A 14,410-nucleotide genomic window follows, 5' to 3' on the forward strand; every position below is an offset into this window, starting at 1 on the left:
TTTCATTTCAATTCAATTCACCTGTTTTGGCGGCAATCCTTTATAAAAAACTTTTATTTTACATAGTATGACGGCGAGTTTTATTACAGAAGACATATTCATAATCCACTATTTGTTCTAATTTCTAACTCAGAAAAACAATCAAACTCGCATAACTCAATAATTTCATACTTTATTCTTTTAATATAAATTTTGAATTGATGATTCAGTTATTGGATAGCGAAAATGATCATAGTTTTGCTGAACGCCACTTTGAAAATAATAAAGTTGCATGATGTAAGGCTGACTTAGAATAATAACTCGGACAATGAATTGTGTGTTATTTTTTTTTTATAATGTAGTCCTCGTATTATAATTCATAGTTAGACATGCCTATAGTTTTCGCGTTTGTAGTTTTAAGTTGATTTGAAAAACATAAATATATCTTTTCGGCACTGATGTACAACATAACCACCGTTATTATCGAACCGTTACTCATAATATTTTCTATTTACGACTGTTTAATCATTCATAGGCGAATGTGATAAACACCATTGATAAACCCGCGACGATTGTTTTCTTGGTAACCATGACAACATTCACATAAAGACTTAGTCACTGAACACACATGTAGAATAGCAGGCAACGCCAGCCTTGTCGAGAAATTGGGTTGGGTGTGTTATTTATAGCGTGACATAGTCCGTGATTAAGATATTTCGTTTTGTAACGGTGATTACGCGTGTTTGGACAGGAATTGGCAGTCTCCGACTTACCAGTACATAACCTTGTTCAGTTCGTATGTCATGCGCAGTTCTGTGCATACCTTTAATGTGTTACTAACGGTGTAATGGCGTAGATCGAATCAAGGATATGATTGAACACCGTAGGCCTACGTGAGTGAATTAAAAGAAGCCGAGGGATATACTCTAACATTTCGCTTAATCAGAGTGGATTTTAAGCAGGATAATTTGCCTTAGTTTACAAGAAAATGGAGCCGGTTTATCGATGTTGTGTGTTATTGTTTATATTAGTGACATGTAACGACAGGGTCAATGGTAAGTAATGAAAAAGTATCGCCTTCCATACAATTAAAGGGAACTCTCATGATCGTATATATTATTATGTACGTGTATCAGGGAAGTTTCCTTTTAGGTCGGATAATTTTGTAACAGGCCTATACATATTTCTGGTTAGATTTTAATTGATCAATGGGGTGATTCAAGTGACATGAAATGTGCATGGGTGTTAATTATGCAAGAGCTAGGAACCTTTCCGTTCATATTTTTGATGAGCTAATTTCATATAAGTATGCTAGCTTGAACGATTGTTCAGACAGTAAGTATGCTAGCTTGAACGGATAAGACCTGTTATTATCCTTGTAACCAACATTGGCAACATTAAGAAAACAATTTACAACCAAAAATAAGATAAGAATATTCTTTTTATTTAGTTCTAAATGATTTTTTACATATTAGTCGATTTTGAATTACATGTATATGTTATAAACAAAATAAAAACACTATCTAAACAAACAGAGCAGTATATGCGTGTTAGTTTCACTTGATTTCATTTCCAGATAAGCTTACGTATAAAAAACAATATTATATTGGATACTGAAATTCTTTGAAGACTGCGATATAGATACAAAGATATGCATGTAAACCATGTACACTTTCATACTATAGGCCTACAATTGAAGATTTCTGATCTAATATTGCCATAAATAAACGCCCCTCGATCATAGACTGCTTATCTAAATATGCATTCTACTTTTAATTTTTCTATCGATATAATAATATTTTATAAATAAACGTCTGGTCATAGACTAAATATCGTGTCGAAAATCGTATTTAATATATATCAATAGCCTATATAGTTAACGGTTTATTGTATCTCACGCTAATGTTATTTTGACATATCCCTATAATGTGAGTAATAAAGTATATTATTATATAGCTTATACAATCGTTTGGTCTAAACGTAGTTTAGTAAAAATACATATCGTGTAGATAAGGAGATTATACTCAATCCAATTAATTGATATTCTGTGATTAGCGTGAGTCCAATTAATTAGCTAATTACACGTAAACACAATTAATTTTAAAACATATAGTTAACGGTTTATTGTATCTCACGCTAATGTTATTTTAACATATCCCTATAATGTGAGTAATAAAGTATATTGTTATATAGCTTATACAATCGTTTGGTCTACACGTAGTTTAGTAAAAATACATATCGTGTAGATATGGAGATTATACTCAATCCAATTAATTGATATTCTGTGATTAGCGTGAATCCAATTAATTAGCTAATTACACGTAAACACAATTCATTTTAAAACATTCAAACCTGCGAATTAGATATATTGGTTAAATGGGACTAATCGGCTTAAGAAAAGACACAAATTGAAATAAATAAAAACAGACTTAAAACCTCTTTCATTTTTTTTGTCTTGCAAATTGTGTCCATTTTGGAATAGACTGGCAGATAAGGGACAAGCTTATAGAACATAGTCTTTCTGAGCATTATGGAAAACATGAAAGCCATGTGATTCATCAAATGATTTTAATCTTATATTTTCACAGATGTATCGATGGAAACACAATGCAAGATATTGCGCCCATTCTATTTGAGACTAACAACTAGTAATTTATATTTCTGTGCGAGATGCGAATATTTTATGAATCTTTCTTTGTCTCATTGTCATACAAATCAGACATTTATGTATTTATAATATTAGTAATGTTTTGTTTTTTGTATTTTAGGTCAAATTGCAATACAGAATATACGATTAGCTAATGGTAACGGGAGTTATGGTAGAGTAGAAGTACAGATTGGTGGTGTATACGGTACAGTTTGTGACGATCAATGGGATGATCTCGATGCTTCTGTTGTTTGCCGATCTCTGGGATATCCGTAAGATATTGTTATAATGTTAATAAATTAGGGAGATAGTCTCCGATAAAATTTATACGATGGTTGTCAGTTTTAATTTTGTGGTCTGCACTGGGTAAAGAAATTGCAAAATGAAGTACCCCGCCCCTATAAATTAAATAAATAAAGTGTTTTAATGTTGACTTACATGTAATATAATAAACATAGTGTTTTATGTATTGTTGGCTTACATGTAATAATAATAAACATAGTGTTTTATATATTGTTGGCTAACATGTAATATAATAAACATAGTGTTTCATATATTGTTGGCTAACATGTAATATAAAAAACATAGTGTTTTATATATTTTCGGCTAACGTGTAATATAATAAACATAGTGTTTTATATACTATTCAAAAAAAGTAGGGGATATTTGATTTTGGGGGCATAATACTAAAATATGCAAATGACTACGCAAAAAGTCACTATAGAACCTAACAGAAGAAACATTTCCAGTTACATGTGACGCCCAAACGCACCAATAGCTACCGCATGGAATGCAGGTGATGCTTGGGATCATCATGGGGGTCCAACCCAAGATTTGCACGACTCTGACTTTGAATGTTACAGTCATTGTGGCATTGAATTCCAGGGTGGAAACATCAGTTTAATTGTTTTAGTGACCAGAAAACAAATTTTGATATGCGTCGGCTTACCCAAAATGAAAGGTTACGTGCCCTTGGCATGCTACAGATCGGCACAACACAGGCGGTTGTGGCGCGGACGATGAATGTTTCTCAGTCTGTCATAAGCAGGCTATGGTCCAGATACCGTGATACACAATCTGTACAGGACAGACCACGCTCAGGTCGACCAAGGGCGACAACTCAAGCCCAGGATCGATTTATCCGTACCTTGGCCTTGAGAAATCGTGTCATCACAGCAAATCAGATCAGCGCTCGTCTTCAAACAGACACTGGTGTGAGAGTGAGTGGCCAGACGATTCGGAATCGACTGCATAGGGGTCACCTTCGCGCCCGACGTCCTCGCGTGATCCCTTGTTTGAGAGATCATCACATTCAGGCAAGACGTCGTTGGTGTAGGGATCGTCAACACTGGGATAATCGACGCTGGAGCAATGTGATGTTTTCAGATGAGTCAAGGTTCACTGTTGATTTTTTGGACAGACGTAGGAGGGTGTGGCGTCGTCGAAACGAGCGCTTCCAAGACGTTAACGTCATCAGACATGATCGATTTGGGGGTGGTTCTGTTATGGTGTGGGGAGGCATCACTGTTGCTGGAAGAACGGCTTTACATGTTGTTGCAGGGCGTGTTACAGGCCAGTACTACCGGGACAACATCTTGGCAGTCCATGTTGTGCCGTTCGCACGACGTCATGGCCGCCGTTTCATCTTCCAGGATGACAACGCAAGATGTCACAGGGCCAGGATCGTTACAGGTTACCTCCAACAACAGAACATCACCACATTACCTTGGCCAGCACTGAGTCCCGACCTCTCCCCCATCCAGCATGTCTGGGACATGCTTGGACAGAGGTTACGTCAACGTCAACAACGTCCTGCCAATGTCCAAGAACTTGCTGCTGCGTTGCAACAGGAATGGGACAATCTGGACCAAAATGACCTTAGACGTCTCATTAGGAGTATGCCACGTCGGATCAATGCTTGTTTGGCAAACAGAGGAGGATTTACCCGTTACTGACTTGGTTGTGATGCTGTGGTAACTTTGCTGTTTGACCCCGGGTATCATTTTACCCTTATAATGGTCAGTCTGTGCCTTACTTAGTCTAACGATCATTTGGAATAAATCGATGAATGTGAACTTCATTTCATTTTGTCATTTGTTTCTTCGTCAGTTTCATTAGGTGACTTTAATAACACTTAAAAATCAAATATCCCCTACTTTTTTTGAATAGTATATATTGTTGGCTTACATGTAATATAATAAACATAGTGTTTTATATATTGTTGGCTAACATGTAATATAATAAACATAGTGTTTTAAATATTGTTGGCTAACATGTAATATAATAAACATAGTGTTTTATATATCGTTTTGTAGTAATGTAGTACCGAAGTGCCAACAATAAGATTATTGGAAAATTACGCTGCTGTCTTATTATCATTTCTTTGATTACATTTTCAGCGACGGGGGATCTGGAGTCCAACAAGCACAATTTGGACAAGGTACTGGTACCATCTTTCTGGATGATGTTGCATGTGCAGGAGACGAAGATGGGCTAGCGGACTGTAAAATGAATCCCCAGATTGGGGGACATGCATGTCAACACAGTGAAGATGCGGGCGTTATTTGTAATTCAAATACGGGCGTGTTACCAGCATCTACCACAACTACCAGAAGACCCGTAGGACCACAACCAGATAATTGTAAGTTGTTCGCCAAAATTTAAGTCTTGAGGAATAATATACTGCTTGAACTTGAACTTAAATTTTCATTACCAATGACATTTACTAATTTATTTTTGTCAAACCTTTCAAATTCAAAAACATATGAAATGAAGTGAACTAATGTATAATATTCCACTTTTCTCCACCAACCGGTCTAATGAAGACGGGCATACTCTTATTTCGAATTATAACACTATTGTCATTGGTTTTTGCCAACATGTATACCGGATCTCGATATATGCTCGTATCGTTCGTTGGACCACACTCTGTTCCGTGTAACCATACCCCTCACCCTTACTGCACCACTGACAAATCGGAGAATCACGCTGGCATCGCCCCACCCACCCCGGTTACTGAGCCAGCGCCTTACTCTCCATATAATGACTGTTGTTTGAGCAATCTAAGCACATTGTCGCCCATGAAACAATACAAAAAACTTATATATGTCATGTCAGTTGCTAACATTAAAGGAGTTATATCGCCATTCTTAGGCACCTAGAAATGGACACAAATGGGTCGCAACACATATGAAAAATAATGTAATATGAATGTATATATACTGATTTACATTCAATCGTTTCTGTTTTTACTGTAATTTCTAATCAGTTATGTTCAGCTTAATATGCCATGAGTGCGTATTGAATGGCAGTCTTTAGCGTCTGGCTATTCTAGTCTACTTCGGTAGTCTTCCCTTGTGGGCTGGATATGTTTATCCTCGTTCACGAAGTCACTTATGACAAATGGCGCCCGAAATCATTCTTGCACGCAATTCGTGTGCCAAGTTTAAAGTTTTCATTGTGTTTTTAAATATTGGATTCCAGAAACCTATCTTTTTACAATAAAATAACAAAATACATGTTGATTTGAATTGATTAATAAGTCGTGTTTGCAGTGTCGAATTAAGACTGGATGATACTGCGCTAAAGACTTAGTAATTTAAAAGGGAAATTCTATCTAGGCAAACTTTTGTATTAAAATGGTTGTATTTTGCAGGTGCGTCACAAAATGGTCAAGTACGACTCATAGCACCTAATGGAACTGTTGGTATAGGTCTTGTAGAGATATTTTATAATAATAGTTGGGGCTCTATATGTGATGATCAATGGGATGAACTCGATGCTAGAGTTGTGTGTGCCATGTTGTGTTACGAGTAAGTGTGCGGATTTCATATTTAGGAAAAGGCCATCTTTTTTAATGAATGTAGAGCGATGTAATCCGAGCAATTTCATTAGATAATTCATATAGACATCGACACATATATGACCTTACGAGGTGAGCTGTTAAGGTAATACATATGTCTCGAAATGAAATGTAGAGGTGTTTGACCTTGAACACTGGAAGAAGAATCGATGGACACTTGTGTACGTTGACCTCGATATCGTCCTTAGATAATCGACATTTTAACACTTCTGAGAGAATATTTTCAAAATGTTCTCGACGGCTTTCTACACAGTTCGACGTTGGGACAATGACAATTATTTTCAATAGTTAAATGTCCCATAGTCGTGGACTCAACCATGGCATCGTTTTCTGCCATGATCAACCAACCGGCATTTCATTCTTTGATGCATTGTGTATAATAAACATTTTACTTTGTTACAGCACTACCTTTGCTAGACCAGGTGCCCTGGAGGAGATTCTAAAATATGTTCAACCCCAGTCTGGTATTATTGTCGATAATGTTAACTGTGTTGGAACCGAGTCTCGTGTTCAAGACTGTCCACATAGTCCATGGTATAGCCATAACTGTGGACCCCTAGAATTGGCTAGTGTTACGTGCGTTGACCTCAATTCTAAGGCTCCGGATCGTAAGTTCACAATTTTTTATCTAATTTTTTTTACGCCCACGTCCGCCCGTCGGTCCGTCGTCCACACTTTCTTGTGAACTCTACAGACTACAATTATCATCTGATTGTTTTGAAAGTTATATATTATGTTGTTAACATTACTGAGATGATGAATCCTATTTAATTTGAATACTTTCCGTTCATTTCTCGTGGAGTTATGGTCCTTGTTTCACTTTAAGGCACATTATGAATGCCTTGTTAACATTACTGAGATGACGAATCCTATTTAATTTCAATAATTTCCGTTAATTTCTTCTGGAGTTATGGCCCCTGTTTCACTTTAATGCACCCTGTGAATGCCTTGTTAATGTTACTGAGATGAAAAATCCTATTTAATTTCAATAATTTCCGTTAATTTCTTCTGGAGTTATGGCCCTTGTTCCATCTTATTGCACCTTGTAAATGCAGTAACGACAAACATTATCATCTGATCTGTATCAAATTTACATAAATCCTTTAAATTAGTGAAACTAATAAACCTATTTTCGTTTATTACGTCTTGAGTTATGGCCCTTATTTCACTTTGTCGAATCCTGTAAACGCTGTAACCTAACAAGATATCATCCGATCCGAATTATAATTTATATGCATTTCTTAAATTAGTGAAACGAGGAAGTCTATTGAATTTCAACAATTTCCGTTAATTAGGTCTAGTGTTATGGCCGTAGTTTCACTTTTTCGAACCCCGTGAACTCTCTAACAACAATAGTTATCATTTGATCAGTATGAAATTTATATGCGTTATTTAAATAAGTGAAACGAGTGATCCAATTGAATTTCAGCTGTTTGCATAAATAAAGTCTGGAGTTATGGCACATGTTTGGTATTGTTGAACCTTGTGAACGCTCTAACGACAAAAGCTCTCATCCGATTTGTATGAAATTTATATGCATTATTTAGATTAGTTGAACATTGTGAACATTCGAACGACAAAAGTTAGAAATTTATGTGCATTGTTTGGATTAGTAAAACGAAAAAGGCTTTCGAATTTCAACAAGTTTTGTTTATTACTTCTAGAATTATGGCATTGTTTCTATTTGTATCACCTTTTGAAGGTTCAAAGGACGAAATTTATGATCTGATCTGTTTGACATTGTCTTAAAAATTTCCTTCAATACCTACAAAAAAATTAAATATGCGACAACCATTGTTGACTGCTCAGACTATTTAGCAGACCGTAACTTCATGGATTATGGACCCTGATTGTACGAAAAAAATCACGTTTTTAGCTTGTGAGCACTCTAGAGGACACAATTTTCATCTGATTTTGATGAAACTTGAGATCTTCGTTCCTTTCGATATTCGATATTCGCGCAATCGGATCGTAACTTCCTAAATTATGGCCCCTGATGGTACGAAATATCGCGTTTTTTAGCTTGTGGTCCCTCTAGAGGTTACAATTTGTATCTGATTTTAAAAAAAGGCATTCCAATATATCACCATTACACCATAAGAATGGTTGAGTTCGAATTTCGTGAAAATCGGACTGAAACTACCGGACAAAATGATTTTCATGAAACTTGAAATGTATGTTTATTATCCAATGATCAGGGTTTTTGTCGATATTCGCGCATATCGGATTATAACTTCCTGGATTTTGGCCACTGATTTTACAAAAAAAAATCCCATTATTTTTTTAGTTCGTCCTCTGTCCATCTCTTGCAAAATGTGGGCGTATCTTGCATGATAATCGCTTGTTTCTACTGGATGTTAATCTAATATGTATGCTTCCATTGTTTGCAGCACCCGTACCCACATTACAATGCAAAGAGGGGTATCTAATATCATTATTTAGTAGATCTAGAGATCCAAACCTGGAAGAAAAACATTTATCTGTTACGAATCAAACGACAACTTGTAATCTCATCAAATCAAGGGATGATAATTTTGTTTCTGTCAGAATACCTTTTACTGGTTGTGGTACAATTGTTACGGTAAGCATAGAATTAATTTCCATGGCTGTCCATCTGCTTTGTTATTAAGAATTGTTTTGAAATAATAAATCATGTTGAGTCTTAACAAGAGAACGTGGACTTGGCAGAGTGCAAACAAGTATATCCAAAGTATAATATATTATACACACAAAGCGTGCATCAGAAAGTATGTAACTGCTCACTTTTAGTGGCACCACAATACATATTGATATGATGTGACGAACTAAGTGCCCTCTTGTCGTCTTTTCAAAACTTTCCACTGAAACAAATAATGATCTTTTCTCATTTTTTTTTAGCAAAACGCCACACATTTGATATATTCCAACGTAATAAAATATGACTATACCAATCTTGATGTCAACAAAGTTCGGGTCAACACCTTTCTTGTCTCGGTATTTTGTGAGATGCCAAGGAATGTGGAAGCAGACAGGAACTTGCAACCCCTGACACAGGCAGTGTCAAAGAAAGCAGAGGGTCGTTTCGTCATCAATATGACCTTTTACCAAAATAACAGTTTCACCGATCCCGTTAGCCAGTATCCAGTGCGCATGCCACTTGGTGAATGGTTAAACGTGGCTTTACAGTTAGAATCTATAGATGCTCGTTTAAAGCTTATTGTACCGGACTGCGTAGCTACACCATCAAGCAACCGATCAGACCCCGTTAACTATCCTCTCTTCGAAAATAAGTAAGTAATTCATTAATATTTAGGCTTATTAGTTTTACCTTATTTCTATCTGACACACGTTTGGATGACACAAAATGCCTCTCTTTGAAACACCCTGGGATGATATTAGCTGTGATTTGGATTTTATACATTTAATTTGTAAACTATTTTAATTACCATTGCTTGGTTCACTCTGATAGGGGCAAGTATATAAATCTGCTGCTGAAATGATATGTATGAAATGATATACTATAAGATTTACATAGATCATTATTTACCATAATTTGACTCCATCTCTAGTATTTCCACTCGCAATATGCACATTCTACTAGAGTCACATTACCAGATTATAGGCAAAAAGGCAAATACTGACTATCAGACCATATGAAATAAAAAGAGTTATATTCAAAAACATATAGATCAACAAATGATCCAAACGAACAATTCTTAACAGAGTAGAGGAGGGGGGAGCGAATGGTCAAGTTGCGTGGTTTCGATTCCACGCACAAGCGAATATATGAAATAAAATTGAACTGTATGTTATGTGAATCCCGAAGTGGCCCGGTGTATCTGTCGAGTGGACGTTAAACTCTCTATCTCCACCATCTCTCTCTCTCTCACTCTCTCTTTCTCTCTCTCTCTCGGGAGACACGGTGGTTAAGTGGGTAAGACAAAGTGGTACAGCTGTCTAGTCATTCGGAGGGGACGAAAAGCCGAGGTCCCTTGTACACATTGACGTGCACTTTTTTTTCGATACAAAAGAAGGGCTTAATTTCCCTCATAGCACACTGTCTGGCGTATGCCTGTCTTCATTAGCCCTGCCGATGCAGAACTGTAGACGTTAAACTCCATTTCATTTCATTTCGTAATGTTGCCATTACTGTTTAGTGATCATGCCGCCATCTTGTTTTTGTCTAATTTCTATCCAGAAACATAGATACCTTTTGGTTTAAATATGGAAAATGATTATTGGACATTTGGACCATTGAGACTTTAATGCATTAAATATTTCTTTACAGTTGTCCCAATGAACCGACGCTGGGTTTATTTCCCTTGAGTCAGATTAAATTTGGCTATAGATACCAGCCTTTTATGTTCGTCAACAACCCACTTGTATTTTTACACTGTGGTGCATTCGTCTGTCTTGTGGAGGAGGAGACCGCAGAATGTGACAGAAGTTGTAACACCACCAAGCCTGTTGCTACCGGACGCCGTAAGAGAGACGTGACTGCAACGACTAAAACAAAATATTATATCGACAGTGGTCCAATGATGGTGTACAAACCACCCGGCGTTGCAACTGCTATTGAAAGAATTGATACACCAACTTCATATGGTTAGTAGCAAATCATTAATATACATATCTACTTCTAAGGCCGGGTTTAGTCTTTCGACTTTTTATCAAAAGGTGAGAAATCGGACACAATTTCACGGTTGAAGTTTGTGGAGTATATCTGTGTAGTTACCCAATTGTCGACGACTTGCAAATTTCATCGCTAAGACTATCGACTTTAGGCAGCAAATTGGACAACTTGAAAGTCGTTACAAGTATTTATCGGGTGTCTATTTTCAATAAAAGTATGGCGATTCTCGTATATATGGAAAGTAGAGGCACCCAATATTACCAGACAAATGAGACCTAGGGTGTCACTAAATTTCAGCCAGACGATAACGTCTATCTGCTGGAATGACGTCAAAGGTTTGCACGCGTACATGTAGATTGTCTGACCTTATTTGCACTAGGGAGGGCTTAATGTATATGTTGATAAACATGACCGTGAGCGGATGTGGAAAAAGTGAGAGACTTAAACGTATAACAAATCTTGAGACTACACTACGGAAAAATAAGTGAGCAGGGGATAATCCCAGAATTTACGTATGCTTATAAACTCGTGGTAACTGGACAGCGATTAAAGAAAACGTCGTCTTTTATGTACAATGGAGTCTCCTTCGGCTTGCCACCCTGGCTAGTATCAGCTACCTTAAAATCACGTGACACAAACGTAACTTCTCCAAATAGAATTGTTATAGCTAGGGGTATTTCCTCGCGAATACAATGTTTTGAGAGGGATTTGAATTAAATTTTTGATAGATTGATTAGTTTGAACATGTTTTTAGACCAAATATATCATCAGACCACCCAGTTTATACATGAGAAGGCATCTTAAGAAGAAGACTTTGTCAATGTGTAGGCCCTATTTTAATGTCAGAAATTGACTTTCGGGTCAATATAGGGAAACGTCATCGCTATCTATACTACATCTTCGATAGAAGGCGTGATCTCGCTTTAACTCCGTACATCTTATCAAGCCCACAGGTAATACCCTGCATATTTTGGCACTAATTTCGAGTGTGTACTGACCCAGCTTGAGATCCCATCAGATTCCTCGATCATCGCGAATACCAAGTTTTGCGCTTTCCAACCAAAATGTCTACCCGTGATAATCGGGTTGCAAAGTTCAAGGTTTGTTCACTGTCAAGGTTTCAGTGGGGGTTGCCATGTTTGATTTGAGTGTTTGTGTCACAACCTCTGATTAGACGCAAAGGTAGATGACGTAGCTATAAGTTCGGGAATTGCAAAGCAGTGCAGCAACGTCTAGATGTTGTAAAACTCGCGGCCGTTGCTTCAGGAACATGCCTACATTACAGCCAGTTAATGAATGATGACATTGACGAAATTTGGCAAGTAGGTATGGGGACCTTAAAATTTGGTTTGTCATCTATTTGTTGAGATTTTGTAAAATTCAATAATTTTGTGTGTGAAATGAAAGTCAGGTTTATGATGTTTATTGTATGTTGCAGCTACCACCATAACTGTGCCTTTATCAACCGAAATCCAACAAAAGTTAGCCCAAAGATCTACAACAACCATGAAACCTACCCCACAACCAACAACGTATGGAGCCACCGTCAAAGTAAGGTCTACAGCAGAGAACGGAAAACCAGAAGTAGTTGCTACAACTCACGAAATTAAAGAAACCGAAAAACCTACAGAAAAGATAAGCACAACAACACAAGCCAGTCGACCAGATAGTGTTTCCGAAATGCCAACGACGCCATATTCTAAGATCGAAAACGAGGCCGTTACCGTGAAGCCCACAGAAAAGCTGCTGGAGGGCATATGGATAGAATTCCCTGAACGCCAACCAGCAAGTAAAAGTAATAATCAACAGGAACAATTAACAGCAGGTGTAGACAGAAATATATTAATTGGTGGTGTAAATGGTGCCTCTAGTGTCAATTTTAAAACGTCTTTAGTAACGGTTGTTTTATTTTTGTTTTTTTGTTATCTTTTATGATCTAGCAGCAAAGACTACGTTGTCGAACTTTGTCCGTCCAGCTGTGTGATGTCTGACAAATTATTATCTTTCTGTGCAAAGTGATCTCAATTTCTTTTCTTTAGTAAATTATTTACTGCCTTGTTCCTTTGCAAATTTAATTGTATTCACGCCCAGTGAGAAGACGTAGGTTCATTAAAATAATATATCCCTACTGTTTCAAAGTGCTGCTAAATTATAATCATAATTATTAAAAGCTAAACTCCTTCACAATCTTGAACTAATCACGAAAAGGACTATGGAGATTTGTTCAATAATGAACAATTATAATATTACTATTTTACACGGGGGAAGTTTTTATAATACAATATCATAAATGAATGTTTAATATATATAGCTTTTTATAATTTGATAATTTGAAAAGGTGTTAACTAAAGAGTAGCATCAAATTACCATTGGTAATACCAGTGCTGGGTCATATTGCATTGACAGTTCATGCAGAAACCGAAATGAAATAAAATGAAATGGAGTTTAACGTCCTACTTTTCTACTTCATGCAGAAACGGTTATATGTGTCCTTTAATAATATTTGAAGAAGTAGAATTAGTTATAATGAATTATCTTGCCCATTAGTATCATGCATATTTTTATATAGTTATTTTCATGATATTATAGCTTATATGCGTTTTAATCCTGTACAATTTGTTATGATAAAATTTTCTATTCTAACATCTAGCTAGGTAGATTTTAGATTATATTATTTTATAATATTTGTTATAGTTCAATTTACCATTAAACGTCCGATGTGTTTATAAAACCAGCATAATATATGAAATATGTGTATTTAAAAGTCCCATGCTGACGTTTGGGTGCATTCGTGACTTATGATTGAAATGTGTTTTCTGCCCATTCATATCCCAGACGTCTAAAATATAATAGATGTTTAGTAAACGGGTACGATAGTATCGCCGCCACTTTGGAATTATGACATCATATCGATACGCAATTGTCCAAGGAACAAATGTTTAATGTCGATCGTACTTGAATTGGCAACGCGGAAGAACAAGAAAAGCAACAAGATGCGTAGCAGTTGGACCCAGTACCTGATCTCCCAAAATTAATACCAGATTACGAAATTCAATGGATACACAAAAAATGTTTATCTTGGTAAAGATTTTTAGACTGTATGTTGTCTCATGGGGGATTTTTGTTTCATAAAAGTGTATATATATATATAATATATAGTCATCATAATGTGCCATTGTTAAATTTATGTGATATTTTGAAATATGTCATAATTGACATTCCGTCCTAGACTTGTTTGTAAATAATCATATATTGATATATTAATATGTCATATTCTTTTATAGAATTAAATATTATGTTTTTTTATAAA

The 14,410-nt window shown here is 36.2% G+C and overlaps 1 protein-coding gene across 1 annotated transcript; it reads left to right on the forward strand.

The window, feature by feature from the left end:
* Positions 1-684: 684 nt before the first annotated feature.
* On the forward strand, positions 685-14,410 carry LOC126821375 (deleted in malignant brain tumors 1 protein). Its single transcript, XM_050549789.2, has 9 exons — positions 685-1,034; positions 2,748-2,898; positions 5,026-5,267; positions 6,282-6,438; positions 6,891-7,096; positions 8,879-9,069; positions 9,366-9,757; positions 10,756-11,072; positions 12,539-14,410. Exons 1-9 carry the CDS (start codon positions 968-970, stop codon positions 13,033-13,035), a joined length of 2,220 nt encoding a protein of 739 aa, XP_050405746.1. The 5' UTR covers positions 685-967; the 3' UTR covers positions 13,036-14,410.

This window comes from Patella vulgata, chromosome 1, assembly GCF_932274485.2.
Source record: "Patella vulgata chromosome 1, xgPatVulg1.2, whole genome shotgun sequence".
In the NCBI taxonomy this organism is placed as follows: domain Eukaryota; kingdom Metazoa; phylum Mollusca; class Gastropoda; family Patellidae; genus Patella; species Patella vulgata.